General features: G+C 42.7%; 2 protein-coding genes across 2 annotated transcripts in view; one reads left to right on the top strand and one right to left on the bottom strand.

The window, feature by feature from the left end:
• LOC8040786 overlaps positions 1-17,015 on the top strand; it is a 741,318-nt gene that overhangs the window by 209,284 nt on the left and 515,019 nt on the right. Inside the window, exon 3 of the mRNA XM_042294075.1 lies at positions 16,421-16,542. The gene's annotated coding sequence lies outside the window, so the exon portion shown is untranslated. The remainder of the gene's footprint in view (positions 1-16,420; positions 16,543-17,015) is intronic.
• Positions 10,783-13,911, bottom strand: LOC121838170. The gene is made up of 8 exons (XM_042294250.1): positions 13,729-13,911; positions 13,272-13,642; positions 12,641-12,844; positions 11,992-12,374; positions 11,470-11,585; positions 11,167-11,342; positions 10,891-11,078; positions 10,783-10,799 (listed from the first exon to the last, which is right to left on the bottom strand). The coding sequence occupies exons 1-8, from the start codon at positions 13,909-13,911 to the stop codon at positions 10,783-10,785; spliced, it is 1,638 nt and encodes a 545-aa protein (XP_042150184.1).

The raw sequence follows: 17,015 nt of genomic DNA, 5'->3' as shown, positions 1-17,015 counted from the left end.
AAGCTTTAAATGGATGGGGTACAGTTACATTTTGTGAACTTAAGGTTTTACTTTAAAGGAGTTCCCTCGTTAGTTCAACAGAGCTACAAGAAGACGTTTTGAGGGAAGCCATACGTAGCGCACATTTACAACTAGTTTCTTTGTGTAATGAAATGTTTATTTCACAAAAAAAAAATGTATTGCATCATGCGAATATTTATCTTTTTATATATGTTGGGATTGTACCAATTAAGCTAACAAAAATAAGGAGCAAGAAAGAATACGACAAAATTTATTTTTGTCCGAGTTTACTATTCGAACAATTTTGTCCGTGGCTATTTTTCCGGTTCTCGGGCTGGTTCTGTTTTCGATTCCCATTTCTAGTGGAAAAGGGGTAAGCGCCGACTGCACGCCCAAACATTTGCGTGACGTGGCGCTTAACGGAGCTAATATTTGTTCAGAAATGGCAATTGGCGGTTCGGATGTCGCTCCCATTGGAATAAAAATTATTTGTCAACGACATCTATTCCCTCTGTCTGATTGTTTTATTACCTATCACTTCTCTTTCCAGTTCCAAAATAGGCTCGATTATCATTCAATCCTGTTTTCCAGGCCTCTATTTTGGTAAATTCCTATAAAAAAACACGTCACTGACCGGACACTGAATCATCGAATCTAGGTGCGCTGTCGTATATATTGCCGGCACAAAAGTCGCTCAGCCACCAAATAGGCCAACACGTGTTGCTCAACACAATTTGTTGCTTCTTTCCGTTGCCGGAGGGTGTCACACTGAATCGAGAATTTCGCTTTTGTTTATTTTGCGTTTCTTTTGGGCAAGAGAGTGAACTGCCAACAATTTTACCGGCGGTTGACGGACATGCTTGGTGATGTGATCGCCGTGTTTCCTGGCAGACAGGGATGGAAAAGCGATGACATGTGCATTGAGCATCGTTGTAAACCCGAGACTGGGGATACGGACAAGGGACAAAACACAGAACGACACGGACGAAGTCACCATTGCTTCATGACATGTGCATATTATCTTCGCCAGCGAACCATGGTTCGGACAGCTCAACGGCACCCCAGAAGATAAGCCATAATGTATTCAAAAGCGACGTTTCGTGGGCTGATCTGCTCACCACCGGGCTGACAGTTCGGTGGAATCGTCATGCTCGTTTGACCAGTGAACCTTCTGTCTTGCACCACGTGATCACAACCGCAGAGGAAGGTGTCAAGTGATAAAAACCAGGCGACTAATTGGTTCGGCGAGCACGTAGCTCCCACTACGCTGTTAGCTTAGTGGTGAACAGGGATGGGCCAACAGGATCTAGCTTTGTTGCTCGAGGGAGTGCCAGCACTCGCTCGTCCGAGTGGTGGATCGGAACAATGCTTGACCTCCTCTCCCTTTGGGTTTGAAGCTCTAGAAGGAAGTACCTCCCTCCCTTTCCTCTTAGCCATCACTTGCAACATGTCAGCGGACGTGAGCACATGAACGATTGGAGACGTCTGCAGGTGGCCTTTTGAAAACGAACTGCGATCGGCCTGTTCATCATTTCAAGGTAAAACTTCTTAAGCAGGCAGTATTTGTAATTTCTCTTAAAAATTGCTATAAGTACAGTAACGCTCAATATGGCCAGAAATTGTTTGATGCATAGGCACAATAAGTAGGACAGGGGGCGGCCTCTTATTAATTAAGCTACTTGTCGTTTGAAATTTGTTTTTATGCTATTTTTTGCTTGGAGTTGTCCAAACAAACACGTTGCAAAAAAAAAAAAAAAAAAAAACATTATTTTGATACTCTCGTGCGTTGAACTGCACAAGAGAAAAACGTTTCTGCAGCGAACACTGATCTCATTACTACAATATTGATTTTATATAATATGTCAAAATACTGAGTTCAAGCTTTCCGCCAGAAAGATCTCAAGAACAGAACTTCGAATTTACAGCGCGAATGAAATGATCAATGATATCTCTTCGTAAATGTAAAACATTATGTTACCGGGCTTTCATTAGCTAATGTATCCGTATTTATAGCCGCAATAAACGCGAGCGAATATGTGCTGTAAACGTTTCCGTTTTTGACTGGACATGACACTCCGAGAGCCAATCACTGCAGTTTACGGCACCGCTCAACTAATGACGATGCCGAACATTTGGTTAGACCCAAAGATGCAGTCTGCGCTGTGACATTAAGGAATGCAAAACGTCACGCTTGCATCGCTTAATGTAACAGCGCAGACTGCATTCCTTGGTCGAAACGTTTGTTCCGCGTCGTCATTCGCTGAGCGGACTTCGCAGGTTGCGACGATTGGCTCTCGGAGTGTTGTGCGGAAATCAACAGGCGCGAACTTTTTGCGCATTTCGTGTTTGCACAAATGTGGATGTATGTTTGATGAAAAGAACTGTTTTACTTGGTCCTATATCCAGTGCCGCAACTATTATGTCAATAGCTTACATGCGTAGACGGCGCATAAACGTAACAAATGGTTTTTCTTTTAGGGATTTGTTGATACTGACAAATGTGAAGACGCCGTGAGCGTTCGCCGTCATGTCTTGCTCACGAAAGAAGAGATAACTACAGTGCCCCTGAACGTCGACCTGATACAAAACCGCATGATGCGGACGTTTCAGTATTGCCAAGAATTGATCCTCAGCGAGGCTGGAGTCCGCACAGTCCTTGAGGAATTTCTGGCAATGACGATCCCGGAATGGTAATTCAACATTGTCTTCTTTATATTTAGTCTTAAAATTTTGAGATTTTTACAGGTCATCAGGACTTCAAAAGTTTCTTACTACCCGTTTTATCGCCTGTGAATGAGATAAGGGCTTTTGATACGTGCTAAATGATAAAATTTTAACTCGTAATAAGGCTAGGCAATGAATTAATTAACATTACGATTAATTAACTATCGTTTTACTCTCAATCAGGTGTTTAATTGGCATATTGGTTGAATTACCAATATGCCGTTGAATTATTATATATTATAGTTGAATACGAAAAGTCTTATAAACAAAAAAGTAAGAATACTCATTTATTCTTTTTGTGTGGTTATAACACAATTGTTTCTGATGGCTACTTAAGTGTTTTATGATTATTATCTAGAGTGGTTTTGAAGTTGAAATGATAACGTACAAATATTTTATTTTAAAGGTTTGCCATGTTTTTCTTGTGTAAGAGGTACAATGGCAAGTTGCTATTTGAACTTGTTATTGTACAAATATGTACAGATATTTCGTTTTAAATGTTTGCCATGCCTTACTTCTGTACGAGGCACAGTGACAAGTTGCTATGTAGTACCCATCATAAGACGTAGTAAAAACTTGTCAATTAAAAAATGGTTGTTCTAGGCCTTTTCTGAGATACAATATCACGCCTGGAGATCAGCGGGACCTATAAATTAACTAATCAATCTAAAAGAAAACATAAATCGAAATTATTTTAATTGACGCGCAGCCCTACTCCACTCTAGTGACAGTAAGTGGTCATTTAGTTAATATATATATATATATATATATATATACATATGTGTGTGTGTGTGTGTGTGTGTGTGTGTGTGTGTGTAAGCAATCCGTGTGTGCAAATCTATAGCGCATAAATGTACTTTTGTAAACCAGCAACACTCTCCATTCGTTGTTTATTTTTCAGTTACTACAAGACGTTAAACTGCCGTTCGGCAAAGACATCCGGAGGAGAGAGCCAAGATGGAGGCATTTACAGCTTCTACACTGGTGTTGCTCAAAGGAAAAAAACGTCACTCTGAACCTCAAAGAGCTGCTTGAAGGTATACTTTAGTCGGTGGTTTTGTAATCTATCACAAGCTTCAGACTGCGACGGCGCAGAGTTTTAACTTCGTCCACCATAAATATGCTGGGTTAACTTACTACCTCATTACGAACTGATGACCGCTTGTCGGCGCCATTCGTTTAAAACAGAGTTAAATTATACTCGGAAACAACTTTCTGTGACGTTTCTGAAGTGAAGAGTGCGTGTGCATAGCCTTGATTGGCGCTCAAGATGCGCGGGCGTTTTTAACTCCGACTACATTGCCAAAAAAAATTGCCCAAGTCACCCCCGAGTATAGTGCATTGTCAGAGATGGTAATGCAAGCTTGTCAGGGTTATATTTCCAATATACGAGCCAGTAATATAAAACAAATCCTTGCTTTATTTTCTGAAAGTAATTCAAAGGAAATATAAGCGACTAAAGTCAATGACAGGTTAAGAAAAATCTGAAAGAAGAAAGCCGACAGACGCTTGGAATAGGGAGGTTTCTCCTCTCCCCTACAAGCTTCTGTCCGCTTCCTCCTCTCCAGCTCGTCGATTTTTTCTAACCTGTTACTGACTATATGGCAAGAAGGATGTAATATGGGCAGAACTAACGTTTCTTGAAACGTGCTTAAAATTCCTGTGCATCTACCTTCCCACAGAACGCTCGAGAAGTCAATCACACCAATTTATGAAGTGAGCTCGGCAAATAAAAAGGCCAAAGCATGTTTAGACATATGAATGGAGCGAGAGATGTCACTGAGTATGACGTTCACCTGCCGGCTTCATGCTCAGTGTTACGTTAAAGACTTCATTTTTAAGTCGCAACATATTTTCAGCTGGTCGCGCTCTCTAGATCGCACTGATTGACCCACTAAATGTTTTAAAGGAAATCACATCTGCGGGTATGTTTTAGAGCGTAAGGCTAAACGAGAAATAAAATGCTTAGTGAAACCTATACAATTATAATTGATCTAAAAGCGTCGCGAATGAGGAACTCGCAGCATAATTATACAGAGGAAAATGCATGTGTTTATATTCTTGCTTTCTTGTTGTAGGAAGTCCGGACACTGATGCCACTGATCCATCTCCAGGAAAATAAATTTGACATCTTTTCGGACGGTGTCCTGACAGTGAGCGGCATCAGAACGACAGTAGGAGCTGTGTGCATGTTGCTGGCAGTGATAACCGGCTCGTCTTAAAACTGTTTCAAATTTTGTTAGTTTTTTTACTGCGAACAGAAGAATCAATTTTTGCGACTCCAATAAAGTATATGAATGGACATGATCATTACTTTTCTGCCTGTCACTTAGTTAACTACGAACAGGAATGAAGTGTCTTGACGCTGGCCAGACTGATGTTTGTAAACCTGTCGAAAAGGCCCAGTGCTAGTGATTAATGAACAATCTAAAGATATTTTGGTTGGTAGAAAAACATTTACCTTGTGGAGCAAAAAATACAAAATACGATTTACTAAAAACTAACTAGGAATGTAAAAAAAAAAACGATTTGTCATAAAAGAGGGTTAGAAGTACAAAATATGGTTTACTAAATTAATGTTAACATAATGTAAGAAGTCGGGATTTATTGAAAGAACCAACAAGAGTTCCGGATAAAACATGAAATAGGGTTCATAAAGAAAAAACAAAGAAGGATCCGTAAAGAACCTCAAAATAAGGTTCATTGAGAGCACGAAGAAGGGTTCTGGAAAGAACCCGAATAGGGTTCATTAAGATGAACCAACAAAGGATACGAAAAGAACCCTGAAATACGGTTCATTAGGAGCACCAAAAAGGGTTTTGGAAAGAACCCGAAATAGGGTTCATTAAGAGCACCCGAAAGGGTTCTGTAAAGAACCCGAAATGGGGTTCATCAAGAGCACCAAAAAGGGTTCGGGAAAGAACTCAAAATAGGGTTGATTAGGAAGAACCAAAAAAGGATCCTAGAAGAACCCCGAAATAGGGTTCGTTAAATAGAACCCAGAAGCGTTCTGAAAAGAACCAAAAATAGGGTTCGTTAAGAAGAACCAATAAACGATCCGAAAAGAACCCCGAAATAGGGTTCATTAGAAAGAACCCTTTTTGTGGGTTCTTTTCTGCACCTTTAAGGGTGCCGCCCATTGGACAAGCGAAAGAACCCTAAAAGGTGCTAGTTGGCACGTTTTTTTTTTAGAGTGCACGGATGTTGCTGTGACTCGTGCATGCAGACTGCTTGTATGATGTACGAGCCGTGTGACCCCGGCTTGAAGGCAACTCAGATCGGCTCTCCATGATTGGCGACCTGTGCCCACTCGGCTTGTTGCGGAAGCAAAATGGTGTCGCTTCCGAATAAAACTACCAGCGTGTTTTCTTTTTGTGTTTTTTTTTGTGTGTGTGTGTGTGGGGGGGGGGGGGGGGGGGCATTTTATTTCAAGTTTCTTCACGGCCTAAATTTGGTGGAGAATAGAGGGAGCAGAATAGACCGATCTCACCAGCCAGTTTGACTACGCCACCGCTGCCGCAATGTATCGAGGGAACTTTAGTCTTTCTGCACGTGCGACAACCTCGCTGAAGCTGAGCGCGTGTTGAGCACGAGAAGGCACGAGCCGTCCTGTGCACTGCTGCCTGCCTCCTGCGAACTAAAGTTATGGCGGCGTCACGCTTGCGCCGAACGCTTGGTGAGATTAGGGGGTGAGATCGGTCTATTCTGGTGTCCTAATTCTGACAATAGCTATGACATCTCAGATTAAAATCTGCCAAATATAAAAAAAAAGAAAAATAATTAATTTGCGGATATTAGGTGATTGATTTTTGTGAATAATAATAATAATTGTATCACTTTGTGTATTTCCAGTACAAATATTCCAACCCGTGAAAGCCTTGAAGTCTTGTACGATGCGGGTAAGGCCCGCTTCAGACGGAGCAATTTCACCCAGCAACTTGACGTCGCAACACCAGGAACACCGGCCGCCCGCGTTCACACGCAGCAACCAAATTGCTAAGACTTGCTATCACGATCATTCACTTTGGATTTTCTTGCACTATTTAGACTCCGATCTACGCTCTAAAAACGTGTCTTTATATCTTTGAATGACCTTGAAAATGCTAACTCATCTTTCTGAAACGGTTTATTTTCAAAAACAATCGATTTAAAACCAGAACCAAGTCTTCAGCTGTCATCATCACCACCGCGGGGATGTCACTGGAAAGTATTGCGTCCCTAATTGGCTGCTGCCGCTTCAAACGGCTCAGAGTTGTTCGAGTTGTTCGTCCGTTTCGAGCCGGACCCGACCTCAGCAATTCGTGTCGATCTAGGGAAAGCTAGGGAACAACCCGCCAGCAACCTCGAAATTGCTGGAAAAGTTGCCCCGTCTGAAGCGGGCCTTAGATATAGTTTTATTAAATCGCCGCAAATATAAACAAAAAAAAAAAAGAAAAAAAGAAAAGAAAGATTTAGAACATTTTGATTATTTTAACAGACAGGATTATTTTAACAGACAGGTAAAAACTTCATCGTCAAGATTACAAAAAGTATATTACAAAAATTTTGCTATTACAATAATGTTTTCTTTACACACAAAGTATCGCCATAACAGCACAAACGAAAAAAAATTGCATACGTCTGTTGAAGAAAAATGCACACAAAGAAGGTTAACTCCATCGTGCACACCATTACAAACACTTTCCAAAGGAGGTTCTTCTAGAAAAAACATGTCGCAAGCATGAGGATTATAGGTATTCCACCCATCTACACTATGCTATGTACTATGTACAAAACAAGCTTACATATTCACTTTTTTTTTAAAATGTGCGTCTTGTTTATAAGCTTAAGGTCCTGACGGAGATGAAAAACACTGCACCATAGGAAAGTGAAGAACGAAACAACAAAAACACTTCAAATCTTATTTTGTAAGCACCATATTTTCAATTTATTTTTCACCTCTTTAGAAGAAACCAGATTAAGAAATTAATCTTGTATGTCATTAAATGTGCGTGGAATATAATATATTCTCAGTCTCTTTGCGTGTGTTTCTGAGTGGTCTTTTTTGTACGGGATTTGAATAACATATACAACTGCATTACACCAAATGCTGCAAGCTTGCTACGCGTGTCTGCATCTTGAAATCGCGTACCGTACAAAATATCATTAAAAATCCTATAAAATTAGTTTGTTAACGCTTGTATTATATTATTCAAATAGGGTCCATAAACCGTGATACCGTATCTAAGAACTGATTCTTCTAATGACTGATCAACTTTTTTGTTTTACACCAGCACGTGCTGCCGTTCTTAGCCTATTTGATTCAGAGGAGACAATTCTTAGCTTTTTCTTTACGTAGTTTTTGTGATGTTCCCATGCCATGCATTCGTCGAAATGTAGCCCCAAATGTTTTGTACGTGTTTCAGAAATCAAGTTAACGCAGTTCTGCTGTTCAGTTTGTGCTCCAGATAAAACAAAGAACGGTCCAAAACTACTGTTTAATGCGGATTTCTAAAACACGTCAATTTTGGCTCTTTTTTTTTAGTTTATAAAACTATTGTCTTTTTTTTTTTTTTTTTCAAACCAGTCTATTATTTGATTTATATCGCCGAATTATTGTTACAGCTGTTTTGAACTTCTCGTGTGGCAGAACGAAGGCCGTGTCGTCGGCATACCGGAATACTGGCGAGTGTAATTTTAGACTTCCCAGGTGACTACTATATATATTAAATAACAATGCAGCCACTGACGATCCCTGCGGAATACTATACTTGATTTGTACAGCGCTACCTTCGTTCTGCTTTATTTTTACTGTTTGCGTTCTATCTGAAAAATAGTTCCTAAAAATCGAACAAAATGTTTTTTAAAACCTATTTCATATAGCTTATAAAGCAATTTTGAGTGGTCAATTGCGTCAGAGGCCCTTGATAGATGTAAAAACAAGGCATTGTTATTTTGACCGAGACCTTTGTTCACTATATCAGCAAACATTTCAAGCAACACGGTCGTGCTCTTTCCCTTTATGAACCCGTATTGGAGTCATTAAATAAAATTTATCACAAAATGAGTTCATTATCTTGGTGATATACTTTACCATAATACGAGAAATCACTGGCTCAATAGCTGATGACATGTAAGTTCCCCATATCCTTTTTGTTCCCCCTGTTCAATAACGGGCGTAAAATCGAGCTTTTAAGGTTTAATGGTATAACACATGTTGAAAATATATCGTTTAGAAGAGCCAGTAATCAAAGTTGCATGCAATATTTGTAAGAGGAATCTGGTCAATACTTGCCGGCTTTTTATCGACATAGTATGGATTGATAAAAAACGCGCATGTGAGCCTCAGTAATCGGGGAAAGATACGAAGATTCCGAATTTTGTAGTAGATTAGAACTTTCCGTTTACCTTGGCTACCTGACTTCCACCAGGGTCGATAACGTCATCCCAAGCAATCGCTTTTAATATTTTGTTAGAAGTTAGTTTGTTTTGTTTTGCTGGTTGTTGAAACACATCTTGTGTACGTTTCATTTTCATTTTCTAGGAGACGACCGTCAAATGTTGTGCAAGATTGAAGGTGCAAACGCTCAAGTTTATTTGAGGCTAGGACATTAAACGTCGGAATCTGAGTCCTTCAATATGGTCTGTGCAAGGCCAGAGCGCAGAAACACGTCGTCCCTTTGAAGGTTTTATTTGCTAAGCTAACGCACAGCGTTCAATTTGACGCCGGGCAACGCCTGGCTTTCAAACATGACTAGATGGGGTGGATCCTACCCTTCCGTTCTCCCCCCTCCAACTAAAATCGTTCTCAAGCTTCGCTCTCTCGCAAAAAAATTATCGTTAGCACTCATCTGTTAGAAGGCCGTTCACAACGCTCGTGTGTAAAGTGTGTGTCCTTTCCCTCCGCCGCATTCATCATCTTTTTTTATGTCGTCGCTCCTCTACCCTTTCACACTTGAGAAATTTCGGTTGTGTACACAGTCCAATGTCATCGCTCTTCATAAAAAGGGCGATGCAGTCGACGAGTTGCGAATTGTACAGCAAACATTCCCTCTGGCTCGATAAGTTCGAACCGCTGAGGTGTGAAATCGATTCGGCCAGCGGTAATCGTGTTTTTTTGTTTTTGTTTTTGTTTTATATACAGCACGTAAGTTTTGCTTTTAAGAAACTTTAGACTTCCCGCAAAAATCGGGTTCTCAACGTACAGCGCTGCGATTTACTACAGAGGTGCAACCAGGTGGTGGAAACATAGGATGAAAACATCAACGTATAAAATTACCTTGCTAATTTTTTTTTTTTTTTTTTTTTTTTTTAATGCGGCATTTGCAGGCGACGTCATGACCGGGCTGGCCTAGTTCAATCTGCCGCCGACAGATGTCGGAAGCGTCGAGCGCGCCGGGGCCTATCTTAGCAGACGACCTTTGGAGACTTTTCACTACGCCGGCGCACGTCTCCCTGATGTCGAGTCCTAATTGTGCGATGATTTGTTCAATAAAAAAACGAACTTAATAAGAAAATAAGGATTCACACTCCTCATGGCTCCCCATTATTGGTATGGAGATCACAAGTCGAGGCTCTGCATTACTCTCGTCTCTTACGCAGTCTTGTACACGTTACTCGAAAAAAGTAATCGATTACAATTACAATTACTCTTGGTTTAAAAGTATTCAATTAGATTACTAGATTACTTTCCAAAAAAAGTAATTGGGCATTACTTGAAAAAGTAATCGTTACTTTTCCGATTACTTTTTCGTTACTTTTCCGAGTGCTCACGAAGCTTCGCACCGTGAGCACTCGGAACAATGAGAAACGGAATAAAAATCAGCTACTTTGAGGCACATCATATGAAGACAATGGCACGTGTATATTAGGGAGACGTTTATTTCATTTTAGATGCCACAGACACTTATGTCTTGTTTAATTTAAGCAGAAGCTGGCGCTCGAAGTTGCAGTCGCTCATTTTCCCGCGTTTGTGGGTCAGGATGTCCGCTGCTACGCTAAACACCCTCTCCACAGGCGCGCTAGATGGCAGGGCAGTGTTAAACCTAATGAACACTTTTTGTAGGCGGGGGTACTCCTTCAGCATTTCCGTCGAACTGTCCGGAGAGCTGAGGTAGCGTGAGACTTCCCCACTGTCCCGGGTCGATCTTGGCGCCGAAAAAGCGAAGAAATCGTCAACAGGGGAACCTCCGCAGTCAGCGGGAGGTTCCTGTCCGCCGGTGGGCGATCCTCCGTAGCATGGGCGGTTCAGCTCGTCCTTTAGCAGCTGAGCTAGCTCCTGCCGCTTGGCTTCGCCAAGAACCCAGCCGACTTTAAACCGGGGGAGCGCAATGGCTGCTAGCAACAGCTCCCGGTCGTTGATCAGGGGACCAAACCTGTAAATAGAAAGTATCGCATCTGATAGGTTAACACAGTTCCGTCCCGCAAAAAGTGGAAGCAGATTATGCTTCTTCAGAAACTTACCGGTTCTGGATTCCATCAAGCAGAGCATTCACAAGCGGCGCGGAGAAAGCTAGGCCCGCCTGGAGAAGATGGCTGAGCCGCTGCTGGAGTACCGTGATCGTTGGCAGCAGGTACCCCATGAACATGTGTTCTTCTCTTTGAACCACGTCAATCGCACAGGCGAGGGGCTTCATGACCTGCAAATGCAATAGAGGGGAAGGTTAACAGTATGGATGTTTTGTTTACGGTATTGATACGCAGATCCCTCGTCATAAATTCAACTCCTTTTGTGAAACGTAGAAATAATAGATATGGCACTCTCACCTTACAGTACTCGTCTATGAAGAGTAGGTCACGTGGACGCTGGAAGGGAGGAACTTGTAGGGTCCTGCATAACCCGTCGAAGTCTTTGCCCTCAGCATCCAACTTGTGCACGCACACTCTCAAGAAAAAAGGGTGTCAAAAGGTGTATTCTTACACCCTTTGTCCCATATAATACACCCCCAAACTTCAATTCGACATACAGCGCCCTACAGTTGAACAGAGGGCCCGAAATTTTACGAAGGGCTTGATAGCCGTATGGTACAGCATTTTAAAAAGCTAAAGTACGTGTCGAAGACCACATAGAGAAAACACCGAGTTTTTACAGTAGGGCCAAGAAAACCCGGATTATTTTTTTCGTGTTCAGTAAAACGTACATTAGCTATTTTAATAAGTTGTACCACACGGCTATCAAGCCCCTCCTAAAATTTCGGGCCATCTGTTCGACCGTAGGGCGCTGTATGTCGAATTGAAATTTGGGGGTGTATTATATGGGACAAAGGGTGTAAGAATACACCTTTTGACACCCTTTTTTCTTGAGAGTGCACTCTAGCGCATCGTAGAGAGAGTTCCACCGCGTTGCTACGGGCCTTATTAATGCCTTCCCACAGAAGCGTCGGATGGTCTCGGCAGCAACCGCCGACTGTCCCTGCTTATTCCACAAGGCGCGGCATGTCCGCAAAACGGAGCGAAAAGGTCTCGAGAAGATTTCGTGACGCTCCGCTGCTCCGGTGTCGGTCGTAGCCACCAAATTTAGGGTGTGCGCAGCACATCTATGGTGAGGGGGGAGTCGGGCCTCTCCTTGGTCCACGTTTTCAAGCAGGGGTGCTACCTCCACGAACTCCAGGCCTTCATCGTCCTGCTCCGAAGGCTCTAGGTCGTCAGGCTGAACAGGCTCGCCAAACACCCTGTGTTATAAATGAAAAAAATAATAGTTACCCAAAAGAACAACCTGCGTTTACTTTTTGAACGTTTGAACCACGGCAACAAGCGGATACACTTTGCTGGTGGAATTTGAACGCTATATTGGATTCACAAAGTGGGTCTGCTTGTTGTCATGATCAGGTATATGCGTGGAATTGTTCTGATGTGCTAAGCAAGCGCTTTTGCAATTCTATCATTAATTTTGATCAATAAATAACAGGCCGCTATTACTGCATGCGGCAAATATTACCTGAAGGCTTTTACAAAATTGGATCCATTGTCGGTCACAACCTTGGTGACTTTTCCTTGAAGGCCGTACTCCTTGAAAACCTCCAGAAGAAGGTCTGCAATCTTGTGCGTGACGCTGCCCGTCATTCTTTGGCAGATCAGTACTGCAGAGTTCCTCTTCAGGGAAGCCGGCTCGAGCCAAGAAACTGTCGCTGCCAGATAGCACCTGCGAAAAAAAAAAAAAAAAATATTTTGTATAAACTGTACTGCGAAAACAAGAACCCGCCAGCTTAATCGCCAGTAGACAATACTGGTATTGTCTGAACATTAAGGTCATATTATGTCTCTTAAACTAGTTACGTATTTTAGCAGTATCAGCGCTTTTATATCACCGAATTTAAAAAAAAAAAAAAAAAAGTTTCCGCGACAGCTTACTTTTTTGGTTTTTTTTTTAAAGTGAGAATAATTGAATTGAATTTATTTCAGCCGCACTGTGCCGAGGACGCCGGACCAAAAGCTTTCATGAGGAGACTTTTATATTTAAATACAGAGACCAGCAAATACAAACCCACGCATATAGCTTTGAAACGAATATTCTGGATATGCGACAAGAACGTACAAGGAATACACGATGTTATCTTAAAGAGGCTTACCGTCGGAACGATGTCCAGCAGTCGGCGGTCACAGTGACGTAAGGAACCTCGTCGAAAGGTTTCCGCAGGCTTGTCTTCATCTCTTCGTACCTATCGTCGATTCTCGCCATCAGCATTCTCCGTGTTGGTACCGTGTTTTCAGGGGCCAAGGTATCCACAAGTTTAACGAAACTGGGAGCCTCGACGACAGAGAAAGGTTGCAGGGAATCTACAACAAAATTCACAATCAGGCTGTCCAGCTGCTTTTGAGGCACCCGCCCGCTTGCAAAGTTGAGGGTAAGTTGTTTCGGCGTGGACGTCGAAGCAGCTTCAGACAGCTTCCGTTTCCGCAAAGAGTTCCCAAAGTCAGCCAGATTCCCGGGGTGTTGACTCTAAAAGAACGATTGTGATTAATACATAAATTAAAAAAAAAAAAAACACACACATACTGCGGACATGCACGGCTAATAAAACATACCTTTACGTGCTTCCGCAGGTTCGAGTTCGTCACCATAGAACAAGACAGGAGCTTTTCTTTAGGCTTACAAAGTAAACACTGAAATGTGAGGTTGCCATCACCTCGCTTTTCCTTCAGCACAAGCAAGCTTGCCAGCTGCGGCCACGGAGACACGGCGTCACCGACCTCCCTAGCATGAGCCATCTCTGTGTAAAACACGACTGAAACATCGTGTTTTATAGCCGTAAAATTTCTAAGTTCCGAGCTATTCACCCGGGAACGCCTTCATCCCTCCTTGGTTGTAACAGAAGCGCTGCACTACTCATAATCTCGATCCACCCTTTCCGGATTCCCGTATTCAGGCTTTTTGGGTGTAATAATGCATGGGCGTGGTAGAGCGAGCTCGAATATTTCTTGAAGTGCGTGCTAAGGACGCTAGATCCTGTTAGTTCCACTGAGCTACGGTGACCTATATCTAGCTCCGGAGATATCGCTTTTGCGCTCTTTGTGGCTTATTGCTCTAAGTTAGTACAAAGGAGCAGCTTCTCCCCTTTTCTTCCGTGTGGCGCCTTTTCTTTCCTAGAGTTTCCCACTAAGATAATGATCCGGCAGCGGCTGTCACTTCTGCCAAAGGATATGAATTCTTAGAGCTCACATTTATAGTCACACTTTAGCATTTACATTACATGGCTTTGGTTATCTTGGAGGCAGAAGAGTGTAGAGGTGCTTTGACCAGGATTTAGAGTTATTTTTTTAATATATAAGAGGGGTGGACTGTATGAAGAGTTAATGGAGACAAACATTCTACATTAACCATCGAACTTCGTACTGAAAGGCTTTTGTCGAGAATCCGAACCTGACAGACCGAGCCGAAATCCAAGTTCCAACAAACCACTCTGCGAACTGTCCAAACAAAGAGCATGACCTCCTTTCGTAGGGCTCGACAACAATGCCTTTATTCTCTCGGATTCCAAAAGCTTAGAAGCTGATAAAGTGGAGACGTCTCGTGTCTCGAGTCGTGACTAGGTTGGCCGAGGGGTTGGGGGGGGGGGGGGGGGGGGGTTAGGAAAAAAGTAATGATTACAAGTAATTCCATTACTTTAAAAAGTAATCAAATTACTCTTGTGATTACTACAAAACAAAAGTAATCAAATGAATACAAAATTACTTCAAAAAGTAATCAATTACAAGTAATTTGATTACTTGTAATGAGTACCGTACAAGTCTGCTCTTACGTTGTGCCATCTTTCGGCAGCACATAAAACTAGACGAGCCCGGCCATGAAGTCGTCTGCGAATGCCGTGGCAGATAGCCCGAGACAGATCATTTGTTTATTATTTAGTTGTTTTTTTTTTTTTTTTTTGACAATGCAAGTTTATTTGTTCCTATTTTTGCTCTATGCTCCACCACCTAGCCGCACCCCTGTATCAAATCGCAGCGCGATACGATGAGAGACCAATTTTTGCGCACCGTCTAAGTTGGGTTAGAAGTGTTAGTTTACGTGCTGTGTAGGGAACTTGACAAGTTCACTGAAGTTCCGTTTATTGAAGTTCCCATATAAAATGCGCGTACACCGTGCTGTTAACAATACGAACATTATCTTACAGGCGCCATAGAAAATGTTTTTTTCGATTTATTGTTTGGAGGGGGGGGGGGGGTTAAAAAAAAGAGGGGGGGGGAGCACATCAGCGTATAAAAGCAGAATAAAGAGGAGGACGCCATTTTTCTTCCCGAAGAATATGATTCAGTCGTGTGTGTTTTTGTCGCTATTGCTCTGGTCAGCGGAGAAAAAAACAGACACCACCGAAGGACCGCAGGCCTCCTGAGTGCCACGTAGAACGGGCCCTTTATTCTCCTATTTTACTACCAGCTGGAAAAGTTTCCCAGCCTGTAGATGTCATGAAGTTCCACACCACAGTGCATCACAGCTATTGGCGACGTGTGCGGCCAAAAACGTCGCTGTGATCGGCCTTCCACGATTGGCCAAATGACGTCTTGAGTAGGATTACTTTCGCTCTCGTCGGCAGAAATAAGTGCAAAGTCAAACTCTCAACTTCGACAATGTTCATTGAAGAACGTGATGCCTAGGCTTCCACGGCACTTTTTACGCAACATCGAACTTGGCGCTTGCTTCTAATAATCTTGGTCGTGACGTCACTAATAGGAACCAAAAAAGGGCGCCACTGAATCACCTCGTCGCCATAGAGCTGTGTGCGCTAAAGTCACGTGTGCGCGACTGCTCACTGAGCGCGTGCTGACGGCGAGCTTCCACAGTTACTTTGCAACGTGCATTCTACACCATCAAGACTGCCGGTCTTAGCAGCCTACAAATGAGAGCTCGGTCTGAGCATGCGCTCTAAACAGTCCCTTCAATTATGGCGTCCAGTGAATAAACCCTGTAATCACCGACGAAATGAGAACGTCAAGACGTCTCTTTCGAATGCCCGCGGCCTCCTGCGTTCTCCCCACCGTGGTTCTCCCATGCATGGCTGCGCGTGCACCCTTGAAGTTTGAGTGGAAAGCGGGAAAAGTAGCATTCTTCCCTTCCGTTTTTATTCTCTCGGTGACTGTAGTTTTAGGAGACGGTACAACACTTTAAAGGAACCCTATTTTGGTTAGCGGTGCAACCAGTGTTGCAAATACCGACCGGGCTGTAACGTGTAAAAATCGTGACTAAAAAAAAGTTTATCGGCATGTTTTTTTGCGTTTTCAGCGCTGGAATGGTATACGATCTCGGCCAACGAAGCACTTGGAGGTCTTTTACCAGGTCGCTGTGGGACGCCCGCGACGCTTTTCCGACAACATCGCTGTCCCTGGGAACAACACTGCGTTTCGGTGAGTGCCCCCTTTTTTCTTCTTTTTTTTTGCCCGATAGCAAAGCACAATAAAGTAGCAAAGAGCATAAATAAAGAAATGACACGGAAGGGTACCACGGGTAACGAAAGTTTGCCCTATCAACTTGTCTATCACTGTATCCTGAATCTCTAGGCCTCTTGAGAAACTACACGGATTCTTTTGATCTGTCTGGAATTACATGCACAACATGCATACAGGCAGCACAGTGCAGTTTGGCCATCCGATAGAGGCGCAAGTGTTTCTGTTTTATTGACCGTCACAACGAACAAAGCTTGTTAGAAGCAGCAGCCACACTCTTTGTACATCACACCAAAAAAAAAAAAAAGCACGCGGTGTAGGTTGCTGACACGATGACAAAATTCTCTGCGCACACCCGTCGCACGTGTTGTGAGCATGTTTGCTTTACACGTGACATTGGTAGCCTGCGAGCTTGTCTGCTGCCAATTTTTGGT

This window comes from Ixodes scapularis, unplaced genomic scaffold (assembly GCF_016920785.2).
Source record: "Ixodes scapularis isolate PalLabHiFi unplaced genomic scaffold, ASM1692078v2 PGA_scaffold5__190_contigs__length_132052651, whole genome shotgun sequence".
Classification (NCBI taxonomy): domain Eukaryota; kingdom Metazoa; phylum Arthropoda; class Arachnida; order Ixodida; family Ixodidae; genus Ixodes; species Ixodes scapularis.
This window is presented reverse-complemented; position numbering and strand designations above follow the sequence as displayed.

Coding starts and splice junctions, on each gene's coding strand:
- LOC121838170 (XM_042294250.1), bottom strand. CDS start 13,911: ATGGCTCATGCTAGGGAGGTCGGTGACGCCGTGTCTCCGTGGCCGCAG. Junction 12,845..13,271: donor TGCTGGACATCGTTCCGACG/GTAAGCCTCTTT, acceptor TTTTTTTCGCAG/GTGCTATCTGGCAGCGACAG. Junction 11,343..11,469: donor TCATAGACGAGTACTGTAAG/GTGAGAGTGCCA, acceptor TTGCATTTGCAG/GTCATGAAGCCCCTCGCCTG.